Source organism: Falco punctatus, assembly GCF_963210335.1.
Source record: "Falco punctatus genome assembly, chromosome: 4".
Taxonomy (NCBI): domain Eukaryota; kingdom Metazoa; phylum Chordata; class Aves; order Falconiformes; family Falconidae; genus Falco; species Falco punctatus.
Genome location: NC_137583.1, coordinates 99,651,975 through 99,679,288, shown reverse-complemented (window position 1 = coordinate 99,679,288; position 27,314 = coordinate 99,651,975). Strand labels below are relative to the sequence as shown.

At 40.1% G+C, this 27,314-nt stretch overlaps 1 protein-coding gene across 6 annotated transcripts in view; it reads right to left on the bottom strand.

Moving 5' to 3' along the window:
* CPNE4 (copine 4) overlaps positions 1 to 27,314 on the bottom strand; it is a 317,905-nt gene that overhangs the window by 105,116 nt on the left and 185,475 nt on the right. For 5 of the 6 annotated variants that reach the window (XM_080387243.1, XM_080387244.1, XM_080387242.1 and 2 more), the window contains exons 3-4: positions 15,998 to 16,177; positions 267 to 338 (exon numbers count right to left, since the gene is read on the bottom strand). In XM_080387243.1, coding sequence (XP_080243369.1) covers positions 267 to 338; positions 15,998 to 16,177 — 252 coding nt within the window. The remainder of the gene's footprint in view (positions 1 to 266; positions 339 to 15,997; positions 16,178 to 27,314) is intronic. The other variant, XM_080387241.1, reaches the window with a different exon arrangement.

Below are 27,314 nucleotides of genomic sequence, written 5' to 3'. Positions count from 1 at the left end.
AAGCAGCACAACTTTCTTGCTGTCATCAGAGTACTTCAAATGTAGTAGTAAATATTGTGCTTTTGTACAAATCATACATTATTTGTTGCCATTTCCTTACAACAAGCATTTGCCTGAAACAGTACAAGTAATCTGTTAAACAATTCTAATACATTTCTCAATCAAGGGTTGTTCTGGTGACTTAGCAGGATGCTTTTAGGGAGCATTAGTCACATCAGATATTTTAAAATAACAGGAAAATAAGACTGTATTTAAGACTGACTTACTGTTATAGAAGACTTTCCTGCTGTGTTCCCATGTTTAAGTAAGGACTTGGAGAGTTTCCTCTGAGAAACAATCTGCAGAAAAATAAAAACAAAGGGGGGGGGAAATCGAATCTGTAGTAAACACATGGCTTATTTTTATTTTATGTTGATTTTTTTTTTTAATCAAGGTAGTGTCTTAATCCATGATCAAAGTTAGCACAGTAAGACCATGACTGAGAAGAAAGGTTCCCAAGGAAGCCTGCAGACAGGATGCAATGGAAGGACAAAGCAAGCAGAAGGGGTGGGGCTGAATGGGAAGAACACAGTTCATTGAGTTTAACAGAATAGCGGAAACCACATCTCTGATTTTCCTCAATTATTGCAACAATGGTGACAGCAGGACAGCAGTAAGCTTTAAATGGACTTAAAAGGCAGCCAGAGGACAGCTGTACACAGCAAATCTATCATAGATGCCTCCAAAAGCTGTTTATTTTTACAGGAAACTGAAAGCCATTTCAAAGAGAAGACACTTATTTTATTTCAAAATATCAGCAAGTCTAAGCTCAGGACAGAAGCAAGCAATCTGCCCCATGGTTTTAGTTCCAAAATTGCCTCCTTTGCTTACCAGGTACCAGGGTACCAGACCTCCTCTAGAACTCAGCATTGCAAATGAACTTTTCTGTTGACCAATTAATAAATGTACTTCAAATAAATGTTACCAGAGTGACACTAACAAAAGGTGTCATTTCCCATATATAATAATCATTAAATTTCCCGAATCATCCTGAAACATTTATAATCAGACCAGTAAAAATACTAGAAGAGGAAAAAACCTTACAATAATGCATAATTGTAAGCTATAGTGATGTCCCAGTATATTAGGTCCCTCTTCTCTGTAAAGTTAATGCAGTATTTATTTATTTGTTTTTTTAATTGGAAAACTTCCAAATGTAGACAGAGGTACAGCTAACTCCAAATACAGCTTAGGAATCACAATCAGTATAATTTTTAATGTGACAATACTGCAGCAGGATTGTGCTGTGCAGATACTGAGCAAAACATTGCTTCTGCTCTACAAAAATCCCTAACCTCTGCAATGTGGCTTTTATACCAGAAACAGTCCTTTCCCACATCCAACAGTACTTGGACAACCTCATCCTCATGGCTAATCCATAACACTTCAAATAAAATCATCCACAAATAGACATCTTTGGCAAAGCATGCCTAAGTATTACTTGTAAAGAAGAGGCAATCATCAAGGCAGAAGAATGGCTCCAGGCCCCTCATTAGAGTCCTGGGCATCATACACATTTCGGCAATAAACCACATCAGTGGGTAATGGCCAGAGCCAGAGGAGTGTGAGTAATGCAAAGCCATGGCCAGGCAAAAAAGGCACTGTGAGACTGGAGTCAATAGGATGTAAATTTTTGCCCAACATTTCCATAGCGAAACATGTTTGTCCTGCCCATCAGTTTGCTGAATTGAACAGAAAAGCAAAATCAGCAGCTCAGATTATTCTTAGCTACTGTCATGACAGAAGCAGCAGGAAAGAAAAAAATTTAAATGGGCTTTAAATGTGAGATAGAAGAGCCATGACAGGGCTGGAACACAGGCCTGCCACAGGGGTGGACCAGACATCCAGAATTATTTTACCCAGCTTCCCGGTCCTAATGCAGGACCAAGTACACCTGGGTCAGCTATAGTTGACAGGTGTGTGTCTAATCAGTTCTTAAAAATATCCAGAGGTAGAGGGAAACACACTCCTCTGGCAATTTATTATGCTATTCATTATCCTTACTGTAAATATGTTTTTCTAACACCTAACCCAATTATCTGCAGATTAAGCCCATTATTTCTGTCTAATGCACCATGAATAAGTGAAACAATCTTTTTCCCTTCCTCTCTCAAGCAGCCTTTGTACCTGAAGACTAACAGCAACTCCCTACAGTCTTCTTTAGAGTACAGAACCCAAGTTTGTTTTCTCTTTCCTTTTTGACCAAATTTTCTAGCCCTCAAGCCATTCCCACTGCTCTCTGCTAAGCCCTCACTGACTGGCCTATATCCTATTCTTAAGAGTAATGCTCAAAACTGGACATAATACTCCTGGTTCTTCCTATGCAAGAAGAGCTTCTCATATCTTGCAAGCTGTGCTGCTGATACACTCCAGAATAGCATTTGACTTATTTTAAGAACATCACGATATTGTTAACTAATGTTCATTTTATGACCATGTCAGATTGCCAGCTGTTTCTTACACTGTATTTTTGCAGCTTGTTATTACTTAAGTGAATAATTTAACACGCATCCTTTTTGGACCGCTTTCCATAAACCAGCCTGCTGCCATCATCTCACTCACTTTTGCATATTAACTTTTGGATTTGACCACTGATATTGGTCAATGGCAACAACAGACAGGAGTAAAGGTAAGATGACCATTAATGCCACGATTCAAATGTCATTTTTCTTCTGTAGGATCTTGGAAAGAGTGCTTGTTGTGACCCCGTAAGTCACCCATATCTCTGTTTTCTTGCCAGCTAAACCAGTTCAAGAACAAATTGTTGCATTCTCGTGAATTGTGAGGTACAGTTTAAAAAAACTTGTTTGAGATTCTCAGATGGGAGGTAATACAGAAATATGACAGATTGTTCTTAATATATAATTAAATTCTGTACCAACCAGACAATTAATTATGGCAGCTGGGGAGCAAGGCCCTTTATCTCTATGACCTCCACCTTCCCCAAGATGCACAGACAACTTTGTAAAACACATTAAGCTCTTTCATTGAAAGCTGTGGGTATTGTGTACCGGAAACCTTTTCAGATATGTTACATATATATACCCGTGGTATGAGATAGAACTTGGATGGGAACCCATCCTTTAGCTAGACTCCTTTAGAAACATCAGGATCTCTCCCCCTGAACTACCCAAATTGCACCAGTTCCCTTTGCCGCTTTGAAAAGTGTCCCAGCTTTCAAGAGGCATCAGGCAGACAGTAACATGAAGCTTGGGAGCTCCCTTGCAGGTGGCAGGTAGACAGCTTGCAGTTCCTGAGAAGATAATTCATTCTGACATTCCCATTAGCAGATTGCATTAATAAGACTTGCTCTCTAAGCCATTAGCATCATTGTGACACTGTAAGCATTCTGCATACGTAAATATGTGTATTTGGGTGCAACCGTTTATCAGTTGCTAATTAAGTGGCCAGTAAAATGAATCTTCCATCTGGCAACAATGTGCCAACATCATTGCCTCAAACTGTAACTAGTGATTTAGGATCTGCAGGCTATCACTGCAGTAACTGTCAAAGAATCTATTTTCCTTAGCTGTAAATTGCCCTTTTTGTTCATGCACTGTGCAAACCAGCTCTCATTGATTAAAAGAACCACTGGTAAAGAAGTTGCCATCGATTATATGTCATATTCATTGTTTACGTATCAGTGTAAATCTTATGAAAATTATTATTAAAAGTTTTGCTGACCTGATTGCCAGACAGCAAGTCTTAAATAATGAAAACTCAAGGGCCTAGAAAGCATTTGCCTAAGTTCAGAGTTACAGAGATAGCTGAACTGGCAAAATGGCTTAAAAGAAGGTAATGAACTAAAGGTCTCCGATTTGCCAGAACTCTTTGGTTTGACTCTTCGTTGTGGTTTAACCACAGCCCGCAACTAAGTACCATGCAGCTGCTCACTCACACCTCTCTTCCCACTCCCCCCGAGTTGGGTGGGGAGACGAACTAGAAAAAAAGGTAAAACTCATGGGCTGAGATAATAACAGTTTAAGAATTGAAATCTAAAAATATAGTAATATAATATAATATAATACAGCACTAATACTACTAGTAACAGTTATAATAATAGTAATGAAAAGGGAGACAACAAAAAGAGAGAGAAATACATATGAAGCCAGACAAGTGATGCACAGTACAATGCACAGTACAGTTGTTCACCCCCGACTGACTGATGACCAGCCATCTCCTGAGCAGGGATCAGTGGCTCCCCTGGCCACCTCCCCGCAATTTATATACCGAGCACAATGTTTGATGGTATGGAAAAACCCTTTGGCTGGTTCGGGTCAGCTGTCCTGGCCACGCTCCCTCTCAGCTTCTTGCATATCTGCTCGCTGGCAGAGCTTGGGAAATTGGAAAAGTCCTTGATTTAGAGCAAGCACTACTTAGCAACAACTAAACCATCAGCGTGTTATCAACATTATTCTTATACTAAATCCACAGAACACAGCACTGTACCAGCTACTAAGAAGAAAATTAACTCTATCCCAGCCAAAACCAGGACATTTCTACTTCAAATACTTGCATTTTACAACTTCAACTACAGAGAAAAAAATGTATTTTGTTCTCCAAAACTGATGTGAAGTGCATTGTCTTTCTAAAACACAGATAGCAGAATCCAGTTCAGCCCTAGTAAATCTCATTACATTTCTAGAACACATTTTTTCATTAACATTTTATTAGAACCATGACCTACCAGTGAAGAAATGGATGTAGAAATCTCAGAGATCTAAGAAGTGAGGCTAAGAGAGACTTAGGAAGTGATGTTAAGTTTATTTGCTGCTACTGCCACCTATAAACTACTACCCAGTTCTGGTCTGAGACAGCCACATGTCCAATAAAACATATCACACTTAATACATTTGCAAGAGATGGGAACAGGAACAGAATATAAAAGCAGGTCATCTCGACTAGATTTCTTGTCTGTGGTGCTACGGGATATCAGCTCTGTGGTAATATGGGGGTGGGAAACTCCCTCGAAGATTATCTCAATTTGCCTTATTACATACAAGCCCGAATAGGCTGACAGATCTGGATTCACCTGCTGCCAATTTACAATATATAAAAAGTGCCTTGCTTTTTTAAAAATTTATTTTAGAAGTATGAATAGATGCAACCCTTGGAAAAAGCACAAAGGCACTGACACTAGCTGTGTACAGTGCACTGCTCAGCAGCCACTCAGAGACAGGGACTCTGATGAATGTTTGCTCTCTCCTATGTCTGAGTCATGACTAATCAGCACTGTGTAAGATGAGCTGTGAAATATAATGACCTATTTCACCTGGCTTGTTTAAGAACCTTTTAAAATATATTTCCCCATGTGGTTCTTCCTTAACCAAATATAAGGATAACTTTCGATAATACCATACAGAATTCCCAATGCTTATCAATCAAACTAATGAGAAAATTTTAGCATTTAGTGATTTAGCATTGGTGGGAACAGATAAATCCCATATATCATACTGAGAAGTCCTGTTTACATTGACAGCTGGGACTGGTCAAAGTTCTTTCAACAGCATTGACTCAGTTTTCCAAGGTGCCACCCTGAGCCAGAGGCACGATGGTCACAGCCCACATTTGCTCTGGGATCAGAAAGCTGTGTTATTTCTGTCTATTTACTTGCTTCAATTAAATTGACTTATATAATACCTAGCTCTGGACATAACACCAATGTTCTTTTGTTAAAGGCGTCTTGGAATGTCCATGGATAATGGCCATAGCTCCTTCTCTATTCATGTCCTATGCCACTTGGCTTTTGTTAACTCTTGTGGCATGTGAACCACTGGTCTCTGATTTTGACAGAACCAAGGACTTGGCAAATACTCTGCTTAGTGACATGTAAGAGTGTACACAACTTAGATTTGTGCTTATAAAACTAGAAGATTAGGATTATTTTAAATAACTCCTTCAATGTCTCAAATTCTTTATTCACACTAGGCTCTTCTGTCCACTGGATTTTCTTCCAGGAAACCCAAATTTAGTTGTCTAGACAGCCAGGTTAAGCACAAATTTCCCTCCATAGTACACAGCTTGAAGAAGTCTTTGCATCTCTTCCTTGCCAGCTGGGACAGTCAGACAAATAACTTTAGCTAAACAATCATTCCCCAGGACCTCTGTGTTAATTCTTCTTCCAGATTTGTTATTCCTGTTACATGGACTTGCACAGTTGCTTAACTTTCTTCTAGCAGACCCAACTCTTTTCAGGACTGCAAAGAGCAGCTAGTCACATTTTACTAGCATTTTTCACTTGATCCAAACGCCTTTTTCACAGACTGAATCTTCACCATCAAATGCATTCACTTGCCCAGTACAGAGCCCTTGATGCCACACACAATCCAACCCTGAGTCTGGAGAAGCAACCTCCCACCAAACAGCAGTGGTACACGTAGGAAGAGAATGCTCTTCTAACCGCATCCCCTAGAACCATGTTGATATAATAAGAAAAGAAAAGTAACTATCATACTCTTTCAAAAAATGTCTCTCTTGACTCTTTCACTAACTTTGTGTTGTGGTTTAATCCCAGATGGCAACTCAGCACCACACAGCCACCTGCTCACTCCCCCCAGGTAGGATGGGGGAGAGAATCAGAAGGGTAAAAATGAGAAAATTCATGGGCGGAGATAAATATAGTTTAATAGGTAAAACTAAAGCCGTGCACACAAGCAAAGCAAAACAAGGAATTCATTCACCACTTCCCATTGGCTGGCAGGTGTTCCGCCATACGCAGGAAGGCAGGGCTCTGTCACATGTAATGGTTACTGAGGAAGACAAATGCTGTCACTCCAAATATCTCCCCCCTTCCTTCTTCTTCACTCAGCTTTATATTGCTGAGCACGACATCATATGGTACAGAATATCTCTTTGTTCAGTTGAGGTCAGCTGTCCTGGCTGTGTCCCCCCCCCAGCTTCTTGTGCACCCACCGGCCTACTCATCGGCAGGGTGGTGAGAGAAGCAGAAAGGCCTTGACTCTGTGTAAGCGCTGCTCAGCAAGAATGAAAACATCCCTGTATTATCAACACTGTTCTCAGCACAAATCCAAAACTTAATCTCATACAAGCTATTATGGAAAAAAAAAATTAAACTCTATCCCAGTCAAAATCAGAACACCTTGCTAATATCTGCAAATTCTTCATTAGACGTGTAAGTACTCTCCAGTGGATGTTAACCCTGATCAGCTCTGTGGCTTGATAGGGCTTCTGACTCAACATGCATTACTTTTCCCACCTCCCCTAAGTGCTAAAATTTGTATCTTTCCAAATCGCAGTTGAACTACCTCTCTAGCTGCAAAATGACCACTGTAAGCTCTCAGTCTTGTCCATGGTTTTGGCATCATGTTAGCTCATGCACCAGTGTCTAGCTTAAGCCTCAAGAACGTTCCCGCTGCTTTTGGACTGCTAGCCCATGCACCTTTAGCTGTGATACTGGTCATCTGCCCAGCCTCTCTGAGCTAACCTTCTCATCTTTTCGCTCACACTATGCCTGTGCTTCCCAAGTGGCATATTACATGCAGCTATCAGTACCTTTTTTCAAATGTGGCACTACTTTGTTACAACAGTGTGTACACCTCCCTGTGGTGGTGTTTGTGAGGCCAGCTATGAAGCACATTCTGCCCAAATGGCATTTCTCTGTGATATCATGATTTACATTTCACAGTACCACAGCTCTCTTTCCTTCTCCTTCCTTAAAACTTCAGCAAGGGCTAATTCTGTTCCCTGCAGTTGTCTTTTTGAAGCATTTTGCCTCAGTTATTAGTTATGATTTAGTGTCTTAAGATGGGCTCAGTTAATACCGCAAACTGACAAGACTGAGTCTTCAACCTTACATCAGCCTTCCACATTTTAATTTGTTTTTTCTCAATTTGAAAAATGAACATGCTCCTTTTCAAAGGATATTCTTCAAATTCCTGTAATACACTGTTAGTTGCTCTTCTCCAGTTAAATCAAGTAATACCTACTAAAACATTAAATGCTTCAAACCCACTTTATAAGAAGACTGTCTCTATTTTACTGTCATCTTCTTTGCCGGCACCTCACTGCTTTTAGAGAGAGGATGAATACTATTTAAGCCTTCTTGGGCTGTCCTCCACATTTTTAGAAAGGAATCATTGTGTCACATCTTTCAATCACTACTTTGTTTTTTGGGTTTGTTTTTTTTTCATGTTGTGCTTGGCATTGCTTGGATTCAACAAGTGAGACAAGTACTTGTGAAATTTCACCTCCAAGTTCAGACTGCTCGGCACTGTACAGCAGTCTGCTTTTCTAAAGCAACAGTTGACTTGAATGAGTTTTTCAGGGCCTCCTAAAGTTACAGCTTTTTTAATTGTTTGCTACAAAAGGCGCTAAAATGCACAGCTTACCTAACCTAAAGAATCTTTTGTCTGAGTTCTGTCCCTTTCTTGACAAGCAATTGCTATCTTGCCAAGTTGGGGCAGAGATTTTAACACACTTAAAATGAATTGACTGTGTTGCAAAATCACTTTTATCCTCCGTACATAGGAAGGAAAGGATTCTGTGAAACGCAAAACTCAGGACATACCCATATGAAAAGCATTTACTAGTTATGACACATGGTCTCTTAAGCTCCCCCCTTCTTGCATAAAAACAATTAAACCCCTTAAAGCACCTTTTTCACAGCTACAAAGTCACCCAAGTGAAGAACTGCAGTACTTTTGCAATATTGCTGTAAGTAGAATGATACAACCAGAGTGGCTTGAGAAATGAGTGGAGATTTAACATTTGTAAAATGTATCTTGAAGCCTGTCAATTACAATATTAATGTGCTCTTAATACAATCCATTCAAGTCAAATACTGAAAGTCTCTGAACACCCACAAATAAAATGATGGACTTTACCGACATTTCACCTGTGTCAGTAAATGACCAATTTAAGCAAGGGCAGCAGAACTGAGGTAGCCCTGGCTCACAGTGTAAAATATCTCTCTTCTTCACACATTTACCTTTAGCTTGTTTTTTGACTAAGCAAGATTTGTACAACTCTGATGTGCTTGTGTCTTTCTATCTATCCTCCAGGAACTTTTGAACCCATCTAATAATTTCCGTGAATGGTGGCAGACAGTCGAAGGTGCATCAAACATGAAGAAAGACCAAACAGTAGGTCTGGTGACCTTGCCAGTGACTTTACTCCACTCTCAAGGAAAAAAAAAAAAAAAAAAAGAAAAAAAAAGTTTTGGGGATGAGTTTACCCCTTCACAGATACCCAGAAATCCCTGCAAGTTCTGATGCGTATGTCCATAATGAAGGATGTTGCAGTCTAACTGCTCACAGAATTCTTGTTTCTTGGTAGAGAAGTTCTATAGCTATAATCATCCTCTTCCTATGTATGATACTTTCTGTACCATGTTCACCACTCTTTAAGATTTCTTTTGTTCCCTATAGTATTGATCAGCTCACAGTCTATTTACAGCTGAATTATACCTCTCCCTGTCTTTGTTAAAGACCTGTAGCTGAAACCAGTCAATCAAAACAGAACATTGAGAAAAAAAGATATCCCTAACACAAGTGGCAATAATGTTATTACAGGAAATGGATTATCAATAGCATAAAAGGTCTTTGAATTTAATTAGTATGTAGTGCAGCACCCCATTTAGAATTATGCATAATAATAACTCATTACAATAGCAAACTAAATTTTAAATTGCTTTTCTAAAGACTGCTACATACAAAAAGATGAAGTATATAAAAACAAAGCAGTACATACTGTACAAATAATTCCATTAAATTTGACTGGCAAGATTCATCTAGAACTGAAAACCTTACAGCTTCAGAGACGATGCTGCAATGGCAAACCAAGAGTTTCCTGGGGATAACTGAGGTGCTTATATGGTTAGGTAAAGTTAGGGAGAGTGCTGTGTTGATGATTGGCTGTGTTCCGAGTCAGCCCTGGTAGAAAATGACATTCATACCTAATAAAGTACATTATTCATCCTACTAATGAACTGAGCAACTTCATTTGGAGGAGATCAAAGGCCAAGTATTTAAAGGTATTTAGATACCTAAGGAGGCATACAGACATCTAATGAGATTCAGGAATTCAAATACCTTGAAAAAAATGGTCCTATTGTCCTTTGCACCACACAAGCAGCCAACAGTCTATTAAACAAATACTCTTATACAGATTACTTCAATTTAATTAAATTCAAGTGTAATCATGGCTCTCTTTGCCTTTCTCCAATTCAAGAGCAAGGGGATTTGCAATGGCTGAAACTAAACTAATAATCAGTCAGCATTTTCAAGTACATAATCTGCTAATTCCATATACTATTAAAAGCACATGAGAAACAATAATATTACTTACTGAGAAGGAGTGTTTTCAATATAATTTGTACACAAAGACATGCATGAAAAACATTAAATCTCTAAATAATACCTGAAAACGTTCTTGGGATGAAAAAATTACGTCTCTGCAGTTTTCTTTACTTGGGCTACTAGCTGAGCAAGTAAAGGAGTTGTGAATTTAACTATAATTTAACACTTCTGTAAATTAAAGAAACCAAACATAAAATGGATTTGAAAATGATAAAGACTAGCCATGGTAAGTAATGAAATAAAAGCCACAAAGGCTATTCCCAGACTGCAGAGCTGGAATGGTTCACAGCATTTAAGAAATAAGAACTTTACTGGTTCCTATAATTTAATGATGTCGCAGGCATAGCTGAGCAGTAATCAAGAATGTCTGGGCAATTAAAATTTGTTTAGTTCTCATCAGAAAACGATTATTCAATGAAATATTTTTGGTGAGTTTTTAAAGCTCAGGCTGAGACACAAGAAGAAAAGGAGTTCCTAAGCCACCCTCCTGGTACTTAGCTCCTGTGAGGTTAAGAAGTTAACTTTGGCTATTAGAAAGTTTGATCCCTTGATGTGATTTCAATGCTTTGTAAAGTTTATGGAATACAGAACTGAAGAATTCCAACAAGACAGCTTTAGAGAGGCTCATTACACGTGAAGGCACTAACACATAAACAGAAAAGGATTTGGGTTTGGGGTTCTGTTATCCCAGCTGAACCATGAAAATTAGGCTATCAAATTTCTGACAGTACTTGTCCATCTAAAATTCGTTTCTATTGTTTCTGCACGGACAACAAAACCCAACCCTCTTGACTGAACCCCCCTTCCCCCTAAACAACTATATCCTGCCCTTTGAAACAAACAATCACAGTTTTTGTGAGCAAAAGCCAACAGAAATATAAAACCTCCAGTGATTAGATGAGGGTTCAGTTGGAAGTGATGAGTCTGTGTGAGTGGAGTGCCTGAACATTTTACCTAGGAATGGGGAAGGGGAAAAGGAAAAACAAAAGTGGAAGAGAAGGGGGAGAATTTACTCTGTTAGAGACATCATTTGTAAAGCCAGAATGAAGGATGAACTGATTCATAGCACCTAAAGCAACTATATGAATGCAAGAGGCCACCTTTATATAGTGGTGCCCCAAAATGGCAGTTAAAGTATCACTGCTTGCGATTTCACTGCTTATCACTACAAAGATACATGGGTGACTCTGATTGCCAGTGCCTATGCAAAGAACAGCAACTATTTAGAGTGAATCAGAAAGCTAGAAAACTAGTGCGCAGATGCACAGCCTGATGGAGCATCCCAAGCCACTTCTGTTGCAGTGAAAAGCACAGTGCCAAACCACGCTCCAAAGCACGAGAGCTGTCATCTACAGCAGCAGCTTGAAAAGGCTGCTATTATTCCCTTCCTCCCAAAGCAAGCCCAGCTACAGCTAAGTCATCCCTGCTTGTTTTACTTCTGATTTGCATATTCAGACTTTCTTTTACCACTTGAAGGCTACTACAAGTATTTGTAAATATTTCAACACTACACAAGAGTGAGGGTTCATTATGTCTCTGCTTTTCTCTGGTCTTGCCAGAGGTAGGCAAGCCCTAGGGACAGGAAGCCATTGCTGTTGAGACAGTGGCAAAGCACTGGGACAAAGCCCAGAGAGGCTATAAAGATCTCCATCCTTGGAGACATTCAAAATGGGACTGGACAAGCCCCTGAGCAATCCGCTCTAACCTGTTTTGAGCAGTAGATTGAACTAGAGACTCCCGAGGTCCCTCCTCACGTAAATTACTTTACAATTTGAACAGGAAGAGCACACATTCCCAAATGTCTATGCTACCTCCTTGCATGGCATTTCAAGTAAATTGCACTAAACTTTCCCTCCAATTTCAGCTTTCGTTAGGCCCACTTGAAACACACACACTGTTCTGTCACAGTTTAGTCTCCGCTTCCAGCCTCAGACAGGTTTCTCAACCATATCTTCTCAAAGTTATTTCATGTGGGATGAGATTATCCAGACTCAGCCTTGAACTCAAGAATTAACAGATTCTGCCAGAACAAGGTGGTTGCATGCTCAAATTCTGATAAGAAATGTCTTCCACGTAGGAATTCTGTGCACAAATACCTAAAATTAGGGTAAAACCTAGAAATGTTAACTTTCCTAGAACTGATCCACTCTTTCTATAGCAATATTTCTAAACAACGTCAAAGGTAAAACCCAAATAACGTTTCACAAACACATTCGGATAAAGGATGCTTCATGCTCTGTTGCATTTTGAAGAATATCACTGTTAAAAAAAAAAAAAAAAGGTGTCCCATAATATCACAAATATGTTTCAGATTTGGAATAATCTTTGTGATGTTACAAGCACAACACAGTATAGTTTCCTTGCTTAAGTAGCTACCATATGACTACACAACTTAATTGTTAAAAAAACAGTATTATTAGATGTTAGTCTTATTCAGCTACTTAGAAATTACCTCTAAAATGAAAAATAATATCATATTTTAAAAATGCAGAGGTTTTAATTATGTGCCTTAACCTACCATTTAACAACGCCAGTTTATTTAAGTAATACAGCATGGATAGCTTAATTGGTTAGAGTATGGTAGATTCTTTGTGGTAAAGATCCTTAAGAAACTCTATTTTACAAACTACATGCAATTGCAGACCATATTTGAAGATTATGCTACTGATCGAGGAAAATTAGTTTGCACTTCCAAATTGAGCACCTTCTCTAGTATTTTAGGGCTTTTTTGATCTCACTATCATTCCATTTGTTAACATTCTGCAATTCGGCACATTACCAAAGAAGCTGGGAAACTGGAATGTAAAATGAGTCTTTCTGAGTGGAAGGAACAGACTTTCAGTACTTTAAAACAGACCCAAAAATTTCCACAAAAAACCTTGCACTAAACCTTCTCCCCCTCAAACCCTTCAAGAGATAATCTGCTGTTATTTTCTTTGAAAGGGCAACTTTTGAGCATGATGGACAAAAGAAACTACTTTAAGGAAATGTCTCTATTTAGCACACTGACATTTTCTTAATTACACTCAGCAGGTATCTATCCACAACCACTTGTTCTAATGTGTTTAAATACTGTGGCATATGGAATTCCCCTTGATGCATCTACTCTTCAAATCCAGTTATAACTGACTGCATGCCAGGATGCTGCTAACCACAGTATTTACCAGTAGAGGCACAGAATTGGATTGCCCTGGCAAGAGCAGAAGAAATAAATCTTGCTGAATATCCAGAGGGATGTCACTAGACAGTGTACATTCAGTATCTAACAGCCTACAAGTCACTCCCTTGGGACATAGGTTTATTATACTATAAAGGTTATTAAACTACTACTACCAATACTAATAAAAGTATTAATCTACTAGTAATGACACCTTCTGAAAGAACACATTTCTCCATTGTTCACATCCAACACTCCAAATTTTCAATAAGCTTGTATCTATCAGGTAGGCTACGTGTAGGATTTAGATAGATCAGAAGAAACAGAAAACTCACCTTCCTCTGTCAGCTTACTGTATAACTATGCTATCGCCTTCCCCAGCACTTATTATTCCTACTGATTTTGTTTTAGGTAGGAGTATTACATGATTCTGGCAAAAATGCAGGTTTACTACACATCTAAATGATGATCTACAAACAGGTACGGGTAGCAGCGAATCTCTTATAGACCAACTATTACCTAGAAGAGAGCAACAGAAGTTGGCACATTTATGGTGGAGAGGGAACCAGTCTTTCAGACTATGCGTAAAAATCTACAGCCTTCCTACATGTCTCAGGTAAGACCTACTTGCAATGGGAAAGTGAATTGATAGGCAGGCACACACTCACACAAAATCATGTTTTATTCAGGCATTCAAGTGAGGCAGAGCAACAAAATCATGTCAAAATTATCTCAAGAAAAGCCACGGCCCTATTACCATTATTTTAAAAATGCAGTAACTACACTGAAGAGTTAAGCTTACGTGTAAACTCCTATTGTACAGCCTGTACTGCAGGATTTTCAATGCTGGATTTCTCATAATGGCTTTGCTTGGACTGCAGTTCCAGTGTTAATATTTTTGGGTTTTAAATCAGTTGAGGAATTATGTAAAGTTAAAAAACTAGAAGGAGGTGTGTGTGGGGGGGGGAAACCCCATCAAAAAAGTCTAAATATGAGATCAGAGTCCTCAAGGCTACAATACTGTGAACAGATTTCACACTGTTATTATTTTTTCTTGGTTACCATTAAAATTACACTGCAACCAACCCAGCTGTGTGCTATTTATAGAGATCAAATCATTATAAAGACATTTATGCTACAGGCAGCAGCAATGACTTTTTTTCCTCCTCCTTTTTCAAGCCAATTAAGCAAGAACACTGTAATAGCTTCTTTCTTTTGTTTCTCATTCTCCTTGGTGTTATAGAATAGCTTATTTTCATTAAGGCCACAAGAAGCCTGTCAAAAAACCCAGACTTTATATGCACTTTAAATATCGTAAATACCAGTATCTTCATGTTGAGCTTTCAATTTAGTAAATACATCTATTTCATATTAATTCTCTCACTGAGAGGACTTTTCTTCTTTCAGTGGCTTTGGGAAGAAAAATAAAGGGATTCATGTCCAGTGAGGCTGAGGGAGCAACAACAAAAGGTGAGAAAATAGGAAACAAAAGCTTTGCAGCACCTTCCATGCCAAGCTACCATGTTCAGGGCACAAATTTACGTGGAAACACCTCAAGGGATAATCTAAATGAAAGCACTGCCTGTCTCATCACACGAGCTACCACAGAATGGAGAGCAAATTCACACTCAGCTCAGTGAAACTAAGACCATCCTTGGCATTGCCATTATGGGCAGAGCCAAGATCTGTGCTATGAGATCCTGCATAACAAGAAGCCTGCCAGTCAGAAATAAACTGTGATACCTGGGACACTGTAGTGTGCTACCAGTCAACAATACAGCATTTCACTGCAGACCTGGCTCTGACAAGCTCTAGATATTGATCCTGTGGGTAGGACTCATCACCCTTAAAATTTAGTCATCTAAAAAGTTAGGTATCTACTCTAAGCCAGCTGTCTAGACCCTCTTTGATATCTGATGAGGAAAGACAAGCATCTTCTCAAGGCAATTTATTGTAATCTATGATGGGTGTTCAGGTGGGATGAATCAACTCTTGGAACTGTCTGTTTCTCTCCACTGAACTAAAAATGGAAATCAGAAGAGTAACTTAATCTAGACACCTAACTTTTGAATGACTGACAGTCAGGGAAATGAATCCAACCCTATCACTCTATTTGCCACATCAGCAGGCACGACATCCTGTGAAAAAAAGTGTATTTGTAAGCATTCCTTAGACTTGGAACTTGCTTTAAATCCCATAAAATGTTAGGAACAGTAACTATCTCCCAAATCAGTCTAATGAACCTGGTCTCTTACTGCACAAGGCCAAACACTGACACTCAGTTTCCTACAACACTGTCTGACTTGAAGCTATACTACAGTAGTAAATCAAACCAGTATAAGTTCTTAATTATTCTGTTCAAAGTACTGATTAATAATTTTGTCATGAATGACAAATCTCACCCACCAGCCATTTAACAAAGCGATATATTTCAGATACATACAAAAGATGAATGACAAAGGGCAAAAATGGCAGCGATACCTACCTGTCCAAGAGTGCACTCCATGCCACCAAGAAAATCTGCTTCCTTCAGCCCATTGTGATTGCTGCTAATGTCATGGACTTCAAAACGCAACCTCTGCACCTCTTCAAAATAGAAGTCCACCGTGAACAGCTTGGAGAAAATGGGATTTATACAGGTTCGAATCACTTCTGTCCTGTCAACCTGCCAAACGGAAAAGAGGTCATATGAGTGGTTTCTTTTTCTACCAGTGACGGACTACAACGAGCTCCTCAAATACAGTTTGCTCATTTATCAGGACTGACAGCTGTGATTGTGGCCATGAACACTACTATTTGTATGGGCAGCTGCTTCCATGTTTGTGCAGGGCTGGCCACATGCACAAGGTAAGGCCAGCTTCCCTGGTCTCTCCCTTCTAACAAGTCTTTTGGTAGACATTGGTAGGAATATGGGGCACAGTCTGCAGCCTTCTCTGCAGGGTGAGCAATGACTGCTCCCCATTGGGTGTACTAGATCAGTTAGGTGTCAGAGTCAGGAGCTGCACATAGGCAAAATGAACATCTTGTGCTAGACTAATAGCTGGGAAATCAACTATAGAATAACTATAGAATTTACATCTCCAGCAGCACCCATCCATCACTACAGAACAGCAGAGCAATACAGTTTTTTTCAAATTAAATGGAAAAGCAAGCAAACCCCCTAGTAATTACTCATTTTAGACAACTTGCATGATTAAGGAGTGGAGAATTAGATCCACAGCAAACCACTTTTCTTAAAAATATATCTATTTTTTCATCTCACTAACTTGCATTACAAGAATTTGATGGGTTATACGCTACTTATCCTACTTATCCCTACCTCTGAGCCTTACAACTGCTAAAGAAACACCATCAAATCAAAACTGCTATTTATTCAAGAAAGTTTTCATAGAATACTTTCCAGTTCTCCCAAAACGTAGTACTTGGTTTTTGAAGTAGGCTTTTGTTGCTTTTCATTATGATGCATTATTGGTGACAGCATAAGCAATGAAGCGATTTCCTTTTTTTCACTCTCTTTGCTCTGGCACAGAAAAAAATCCCTAATAATTCTGTGAGATTAAAGGAACTGATCCTAAAATGAAGTAGGACTTGGGCACATCAGTCACTAGACAGGAGGTAGCTGGTGTGCCATGGAACAGACAAATCAAATTGCTCAGAGGAAGAGTGATGAGATCCTTTGCCTGATTCCTGATCAGGAACATCTGTTGTGCAAAAAATGACAGCCACTTGCTTCACTTTTCAGGGTTTGTAATGCATTAGCCTTACTTGTAGTTATCGGCAAGGACACAATGAGTCAAGCAAATCAAAAGCAGAGGGGAAAAAATGAGCATTTCCTGGTAGCACATATTTATTTTAGTGCTCATCAAAGATGTCAGATTGACAACTCTAACAGCTGAAAACTTTTAGCTAATCACCAAACAGATGCTACCAGTCATTGAACAGATGCAAACCAGTGTTGCCATTGCCGTCTTCTCACACAGCTGTGTCAATGTGCTTTGACTATGCCAAGACAAGACTGTCACAAGAAGGAAAGCAGCCTTACTTACAAATTCAATTCTTAATCTCTTTGCTTAGACTAGCTAAAAATGATGGTTCTGGTAACAGTGATGCAAAGCATGAGAATAACGTAAGTGGGAAAGGATATCGGCTACCTTCATTCAGGTCCTTAGCCTATCTCAAAATTTTTTTGATCTCCTCTTGCAATCAATGTGACTTGAAATCACCATTACTGCTAAAACATGAAATATTCCTTATGTCAGATGACCAGTCATTTAAATAGGATCTCCATGAGACCTAAGTGGAAAGTGATTTATTCCAACCACTTGCAGAAGAATGGTCACCTCATGAAATAGTGCATCAGCAGATCCAATAATCAACACATTTAAATGATCAGTTTGGAGTCTTTCTTGACAGCCATAGCGATCTCCTAAACTCATTCCTTGTAAGTATATAAAGTGTTAATTTAATGGTGTCATTTTAATTCTTCATTGGTACAGCAGATGTCCTCAGGCAGTAACTGAAGTTTCTCTGTTTAGCGTTTCTCCTCATCTCTACCCTGCTGATGGAATGTGGGGAAAGGGTTCTCCATTGCAAAATGCAGCAGGATCTACACTTGTGCTCAACACAGGTTACATATGTGACTACTCAAAGGAGTAAAGTGCCTGAAAATGGAGGCACAGGTCTGCACACAGGGATGTTAAGAATTTCAGTCTCACATAGCAGTAAGACACTTGGCTTTTTCCAGCCTGTGACTGACTGACATTCTTTCATTGACAGACACAGTATTGAAATACAACCATTTCACTGAATTTCCCCAGTCTTCCTACATTATTGAAATGATACATCAATCCAGCACATCAAAGCATGGGATTGCATGGAAAAATCTATGTCAAAAGAAGCAACGCCAGCAGCTACACAAGCAATATACAATTCTTCAGCAGCATGCTGTTATCATTAGCCTTAGTGTACCTTGTCTCCCATCTGCTTTGTCAGTGTATTTCAGCTGCCCTATTCTTTGGCTAGAAAGTCTGGCAGGTCTTCAGCAAGGGAAGCCCAGCTCCATTCCCTTGCTTTGACTACTGTGCAGCAGTGCTAAGCACTGATAACCAGCTTGAGTGACTCATGACAAAGCAGCAGTGGTGAACAGAACAGTTCAATAAATTCAGTAACTCTCACAGAAGACTCTAGGTTAAGAGATGCTATATAAACACAAGATATAATCTCCATTTGACTTCTGCCACTTATTAGAGGCTGTTCTTTCTCAGGTATTCCTGCTCTCATAGTCAACTGCAAAGCCTTAACACTCTCTTTAGAAATGCTGGATGAGTGTGAAACCTTAATGAAAACTGATGAGAATACTATTGCTAGGTGCAGTTCCATGCCGCTAATTATCAAGGAGGTCATGATCTACAGTGCCGCAGACACTTAAAAAAAAAAAAAAAAGGCTGACTTGTCATTGGCCACAACAACTTATCCAATACCTGCAGGATCCATTTCATGTCATCCATGCGTCATGTTCCATACATACTAACCTGAAACGCAGGTCCATAGCAGTCTGACACAATGTTGACCCCATGCTGTATGTCCTTAATCCTGTCACCCAAAATCAGTAACAGTACTTCTACTTGCATGGATGATGAAGGCTCAAACACTTAAAGAAAACACTATTTAGCTTTGCCTAGCCTCACCAACTGAACATTCAGAGTTAGAACTTCTCAGCTTGAATGAGCACCCAAACACAAAGAAGGACACCAGCAACCACATAAAACTTCCATTACTTTTGGGAAGACAGCTTTTGAGACCAACAACAGCATGTTATAAGCAAGTAGAACTTACACTTTGGGTCTTGTTACAGAAAACATCAAACTCTTGGGCAACCTAATCCTGAAGGCAGGTAGATTTCTCAACAGGACGTGGACAGGGGTCATGCCCACAGCTTTAGGATTTGCTGATGCCTGACATATGAGCCATCTGTTATTTCTAGACTTTGCTAGAACAAGGAATTTCTCCAATCTATTAAAGCAAAACTAATTTTCAAAAGAAACAACTGACAGCTACATGCATCTTCGGGCCGTGTCAACAGTTAAAGATGACCTTAAAAAGATCAGTGCTTCAGCTGACACCACAATCTGAACATCTGTTTCGTGGTACAGCTTTACCTGCACTTTCCCTTCAAGGACAATTTATACAGAGAAAAGGACTTGCATCTTCACCTCCTGGGACGGAATCCCGCTGCTTTCCCTCTTCATCTCTTTAGGCCCTTGTCACTCCACAGAAGGTGGCACCCTGCTGAGCAGCCAGCATTACTTGGCAGGCCCATCTGGATGCAGCCACCCTGTGAGCTTCCCCTTGGGGAACTGTGAATGACATACAAACACCAAAGTAGGCCTCCACAGTGTAAAGCATCATCTCAACAGCAAAAATTAAAATACAGTGAAGAAAAGGTCTGCTTGCTTTGGACTTTCTGAATCCTCTTGTGAAACCCAGAGGAAGCTGGAAGCTGGGTTTGAAAGTTTTCTTCTCTCTGTGCTGCTCACTGTGGATGGACAGTTAGTAGAAATGTTTGCCTGCTTTCCTGTCGGCCCACCATCACTGCCGAAGAACTGCAAAGCCACCCTTACAGTCAGATAGCGTCAAATCAAAGGAAGCTCAAAAGACAGACGAACAGATACTAAAATTCAGCCTTCTTATGCAGTTTGCATGATTCATCTGTGAGCTTACGAAAAGCAGTGAGCTTTGTGGAACTGTGATAAACACGGTAATTTCAGTGAGGAAACAATTCTTCATCCTAGCTAAAATTTCACTGACAAAGAAGTAATTCAATGGTTAAAGTACAGACTGAGGATCTCCTCCACATCTTCCACCATTAGTTGAAAAGTGAGGGTGAGGAAAAACAACCAGCCTGAGAGGGATTTTTTTCTTCTTCTTCTATCAAATTTAAATGAAGTATAAGCTATTACATATATATGTATGAACAAGGATTGGGTAGGAGCTTACTGTCACCTTGTAGCTCAGGCTTTCAAATGATCATAACCACAGCTTTGTCAGCATGCCTTTGGGAACCAAGGAAACAGAGAATTACCTACAGGACCTAAAGCTCTGCATCTCAAGACCATGCTTTAGCATTTAGCACAGATCAGCTGTGTGGAGAACTCAAGTGTCCCACACAGGTAACTGGTACCTGCTCTCCACTCTGTTTCCAGCAAACACGTAACTAGCACAAAAGCAACATATTTTCAGTGGATGTTACTTGACATCTTTGAGGTGAGAGCAGCCAAGAGTGAAAGGACTGTGGAGAATTCACTGTCTTCTCACCAAAAGGACAATTATTTTGGGGAAATTTTAATCAGGCTCATGAAATAGCATGGAAATTATATATTCAATAATGATACAGCTGTCTCATGAACTGAGGAAAATCTTTGGTCTACAGAACTATGGTCTGAAAATTCATCCTGCTGCTGCATTTCCTGTAAAAAAATAGTTGGAAAACCATAAACATGCAAATTCTATTAAATAGAGAGCAGGTGCTGCTATTCAGCCCAAAGCATGTTTTTTTTGTGGCTGTTACGTTTTTAGCAAGTTCTTAGTCCAACAAATAAACCCACTGTTCCCTATACATTTTACAGCCCAACAATGAAAAACCAACAGTCTGTATTTTCAGTAGAAGTCATTATAAAATGCTGACTAAATCTATACGAATCACATTTGTCAGCTGAGATGACAAAAAGTACAGAAGCAAAGGGTAGCATTGTTTTTAGGTCATCTGAATTTTAACAAGACTGAAAATTTCCATGATACACTACCTTACATGAAAATTTGACACCAAGCAGAAAGCAATTTACACTTTGCTTGGTGACTCCTGAGGAAGTTACTAATAATTATTTTTATTATTAAAAGTGCTTTCACACCATCACATCTCTATCCCACAAATGAAAAGTCATTGCAAAGGTCACCATAATTTATAGCCCTTGTTTTCAGTTTAATTGATGTTTAAAAACAGTGAAAACAAACCAGTAAACCAAGTCTTTAACTCTTTTTAGGCTGTAAAGCTCAAAGCTAAGCACAATCTTGTCAATGTTGGCAAAAACCTTTTGGCCACAGGTTGGCTGGAAGAGAAGCATTTAATTCCTGGAAATTATGGGCTTTATGGAAATTATCTGCAAGTAGTTTCTTTTATTTATGTGACATAAATATTAGATAGCTTGTAAACCTCCCAGTCACAACCATGAAGATCTGCTTCCAAGTGCTGTAAAGACAAATACATAGAAACAGCCCAGGCTTTAAGGGGTTCCAGTCTGAACAACTGGAATTACAGTACAACAAGCATTATTATTTCTTAGTTGAAAATTCATTAAGAAAGCCCAGTTGTCTGTTCAGGGCCACTAATTGTCCTCTGTTTAATTACTTTTACTGTCTCAGTTACTTTCCATTGTTCTGAAGCACGAAGCAGATAATTTATAATATATACTATGTATAAATTCTTTGAAAAGTTCCTGGATGGAGTTAGCCTTATATGCTTAAAAAGAAGAGAGAAATATGATTGTTGATCGGTATTTGCATGTAGTTTCTCTCATCTACTCAGTAACAAAATATGATATAGTTAAGTAGCCTCTGCACAGATGGGCACTCAATATTTGCACTTTAAGACTTACACCAATCCTTGGCAGACTCCCAGCAACTACAGATTTATGTCTACATCTGAGCAACTCCCAGCTCTCACAGTTAGAAAACCTGCAAAAATCTGTGGGTGCAGTACAGGCTAACCACTAGTGGCAGGCAAATCTTGGTAACGTTGTTCACAAGCTGAACAGGGAGATCGTTTCAGCTGGGGTGGGAAAGAGTGATGCTCAGTCCCCAGTGTGAAGAAAGCAGGACCTAAACCGGTTGGGAACCCTTGTGCCAAGGGAATCCCCAGTTTTCTGGAACAAAAGGCATCTCTGGGGAAGCTACAACTCCCCTTTAGCTTTAGGACCATGTGCAGTTGTCATCATCAACCTCCTTGGTAAGTCTAAGCTTTCTAGGTTGCATAAAGATACTGGAAAGTATAAAAAGGTATCCCTCCTACTCTCACTGTCGTTTAGGAAGGCTCAAATATGTGAGAAAAAAGTGCAAGTGCTCAACTAATGCATTAATGCATCGTCACCCTGTCCCTGAATGCACTAGATACCTGCTTTGTTTCACTTTCTTCTCCTGTGGGAAGAAAGACACTCATTGCTTTCCAATAGTTCTGGGAGTCAGAGGACACCTAGTCTTCTCAGCCTCATGTCAGGAAAACCACATCTTTTGGGCTGGAGTGGTAACCCTTAGTCACTGTACGGACTGCAATGAAAGCAAACAGATTACAATTGTTACTTTCTTGGGAAGACTTTCATGTAATCCCCTCGGATCTCTAATTGCTTTCCTGATAACATTGCTGATGGGACCCCATCTGCATTTGTCAGTGCTGGCAGACCTGTTGTGCCCCGATTCTGTGACAGTTTTAGTTGGATGACGCTGACACAATCTGAGTGGATTCTCACCCACTATTTCTTACCAACAACAGTTTTTAAAAAGCCCTCCCAAATAACAAAATAAAACCAACACATTCCTTATAATGAACTGATAAGCTCAATCGGCCTAAGGCCAAAGCACCTAGCACATGTGGTTAACCACAGGGGATGAGCCCTACTTGTGTCCCTGTGAGAACAGAGATGGTCAGGCATTTTCCAGGGAAAGAGCACATCACTGGAACATCAACTTAGGCTGAACAAGAAGTTTGGAGGCTTTGTCAGCCACAGAGGTTTGATGAAACTTTTGCCTGGAAGGCTTTGAAAACAACCCTGCTGCTTGTCCTGGACATCAGAGGCTCAGACCAAGGTCTCTGCTTCGTCTGATTCAGACCAGAAACACTGACTTTGGTCCCTTGCACCACTGGGGACCATCTTAGCCACCAGGCTACTGGCTATTTCACGCGGCTCCCTCTGCATTTTCCATCAATTATAAAACACTCACTGTCCCAGAGAAGCAGACTGCAACCGCATCCATGAACGCAGTGCCACAGGGCTGGTGGCAGGGGAGCGCCGGCCAACCCCCAACACCGGCGTCAGTCCCACCACATGGTGCTTAAGGCCAGGAAGGGCCACCAGGAGCCCGGCACAGCAGTGCCTCTGGCTCACACCGTGCTCCTGTACAGCGGAGCCCCAGCTGCCAAATGTACGCACACACCGCAGCGGCTAATCCCCGGCCTGGCCTGGCCTCTGGAGCTAGTCACTGTCTCACCTGGCTGCGGGCGCTGCGCTGACTCTTCCTCTGCTGGCTCATTACAGGGAAGCACCGAAGGGCAGAGGGGTCGCTGAGCTGCTGAATTGAGACCAGCTCCCCGAGGAAGCTCCTCTCCTGCAGAGGGGGAAACTCCAGACTGTGCCATCTGCAAAGGCTTTCACTTACTGCCTGGCCAGTCCAGGCTCAGGGATGGCGAGGAAAACGTGTGCCAATTTTAATTTGCCTCCTGTGAATTAGGATTTGGCATAAAACATGGAACAGCAAAGAACTCCAGCCCTAAAATTTTAACTGAGGACAAACATAAACACTGCAGCTTCTCTGAGCCTAATTGCAGCACTTCCTCAGTAGGTAAAAACTGTAAAACATGAGGCTTTTTCCTATCTGTTGACCTTGGGTTATAAAGGACAATACTCCTTGCACCAGCTGCTGCACTGTGAATATTCAAGCCAGTTTTGAAGAGCCAGCTGCAGTGAACCTGAAAAGCACAATGTCTCTTTATAGAGTACATCATTAACACAGCATAAATTAAGGTCTTTCCAATGAAAAATGATTAAGAGGACTGAACACTGAGGGGACCGTGATAACACAGTGAGATAGCACTACCTGTTTTTTCTAGAAGATATTTTACATTTTCTTACATTTATTATGGAACACTTGTAATTTTGAATTTTTGTGTTTAATATTTTGAGTCCTGCTAGAGATCAGAAGAAGTCTGAAGGGAGACCATTGCTTCAGGTAAGCATAAAAGACTGAAGCAACTTCTTTATGAGCAAACTGAACTTCCTGCAAAGCAGCACAAGGAGTTTATCTGACCTGGAGCCTCAAGGGTGGGCTCCCCTGGGTGCTCAGGCATCGCTTTGGTCCCTGCTATCACTGCCCTGTGTAGTCTCATGCCTCAGCATAGAGGATTGTGCAAGCTCTTTCATCTGTATTCCTGCTTAAATCACGAAGTTGTTCTCATAATTAGCTATGAGGTAGCACTCAGAATGACCTAACACAATACCCTCTCAGGCATCCAAAAATTTAGGCTTGCATTGCCAAATAACTAGTTGCTTTAAAGCCTTGACTTTTAAAACAAATTTTATTACTTTTTCTAACTTGAGGTACACACAGTACTTTGGAGCATAGTATCAATCTGTGAGACGGAGCCAGCACTCCAAAACAGGAGCTACCACTCAGTGTAAATGCTATGCTAGACCTTTGATGCTCTTCATCAGCTGAGGAAGGTTGTGGCTCCATCTTCCTATAGGAGCCTCCATGTTGATGACATGCTGTGATCATACTGTCATTAACAAAAGATTTTCCAAAGGTGCCTGGGGACCCCTCCCTTTTAACCTCCAAAATCTGTTTGCTCCCCTCCCAGAAGTGCTTTGAGCAGATTTCTGTTCAAAGTGAATTGCCATTCTCCCTCTGATTCTACTGCCAGTTGCCATATACAGCAAATTACAGCAGCTCAAGAGCTACCTTTCTGCACTGACACCTGGCCAAAATGGATGAGCATGCCTTGAAGTTTAAAAAAAAAGACTTGAGCTGGCCCACATTCAATCTCCTAGTGAGAAAGCCCAGCAAACTCCCTGAGGCTCCCTTTGCACAAGGCCAGCAGCTGCAGGAGGTGATATTTTGGAGGCCACCCCTTCCAATATACCCGTGGCCATGGACTGAGCTGTGTTTTGGAGCAGGCAGCAATAAGAGCGCTACATGCTTGTCTGCACCAGCTTACCTCCTGCAGAGTCATTACAGAGAGACAAGCAATGATCATGCTACTCCTGCTAGAGGGTTCAGACAGTAAATGGAATTACGTCAAAGCCCTTTCTCTTACTCTGGTAAGACCTTCAGAGCCTTAACAAACATATATAAAATTGTCAGCTATAGACACTTTGGTATTAGAGAGAGCTTCTGCTGAGGTAGTCAACACATCCTGACCCAGCCGTAAGTACCACAAATAGAAATCATTCAGTGGCAGGAGATATCCATGTACTGTGCTCCCTGCATGTTTAACAAGCACTCAGCAAACATCAACACAAGTGGATAATGACCCGCACCAGCTCATGGGATAAGGTGCTGTAACCCACTCAGATGTGATTACACTGGCATAAGAAAAAAAAAAAAGATTTTTTTCACTGAAAACTCTTGAATGCTACCTCAAAGCTGAGCCCTGAAGCCTGGATGCTAAGTCTTGTTTTACTTTATATCCCAAATATAGCCCAGAAATTTAAAGACTGTGATGACTGCTGTTATTCCCTAATATTCATTTGATGTTGAGAGTGTCAATCCAATCTTCTTAATTTACATGTTCCTGAGGACACAGGGTTTTTGTAGAGGATAAGGCTGGTCCTTCGAAGTGGCAACAAAAATATTCACATATTACACCACTTAGCTCGACTCTCGACTAGTCACAAAATGCTAGCAAGCAGTGCAGTGCCTGGCAGCAGTCTGAAAGTCAAAGCACCATGCAGCTATTTGAAGGCTCTTCAGCCATATTCCTCCACAAATTAGAAAGTGAGCACTGGGAATACAGGTCTTCACTGATGGAGTTTCAATTTCATTGTTATTTGGTTGCTCATTTTTAGTCCACTTGTAGGGAGAAACGCAGGTTTTTTGTTTATTTTCACGCAACAAGGACAGTTTTTTATCAAGGTGTGTATCGATCACTTGACTGCTTTTCCCCATACAGATGATATTTTAATGTCTCCTCATCAGCTAAATTTTAAGTTATTTACTTTAAAAGGAAATTCTGTTTTGAATGTTCTTTTGATTCACAATGCAATGTATGACCTTGCCTGCATGACAGAAACAAAAGTGCTACATTACTGGGTTTTGGAATATGATTTAAAATGTGCCAGGTACCTGAAGGTTGCTTTTTTTCAAATGCAATTGCTTAGGAATCGTCAGTTCATTACCAGAATACTGTACTCACACAATTAGATTCTGCTGCAGCATTGTACTACAAACAAATGAATTCAAACTTACTTTAGTCAGGATGCAAAGTATTTATTTGCTAATTACACCTTTCATTACTTGACAACTGACTTCCAGAATTAATTTTCAATATTGCCACCTTTTCCTAATCTCACATCCTGGGCACTGGGCTTCCACAGCAATTACAGGCGTTTTTTCTTCTTTGCCTGATGTCCTGGAGGGCAAGAGATTTAGAAGTTTAACAAAGGTATTGTAGTGCCAGCCCAATTTAAACACTGTTGTTGAGCAGCAATTAAGCCTGCAAAGAGGTCTTTAGAAGAGTGCATGGTGGCACAGAATTGATTAGGAGGGAAATCTGGCATCATACCATTTCTCAGGAGTTTACTGGTAATAGAGAACAGAGAAAAATTAAGTGATGGGATGATCCTTTGCTCACTGCGTATCAGTGGGACAATGTTATACTAAGTAGGAAATCTACACTGCTTCAGTAATTTGCTCTTTAATTAACCAGCTATAAATAGTCATTTGATAATTTATTTATGCTGAGAAAGTTCTCTGCCTCATACACTACTCAGGTAAGTTAAGCACAACTAATATAGATTGTCATATGGGTTAATGAATTC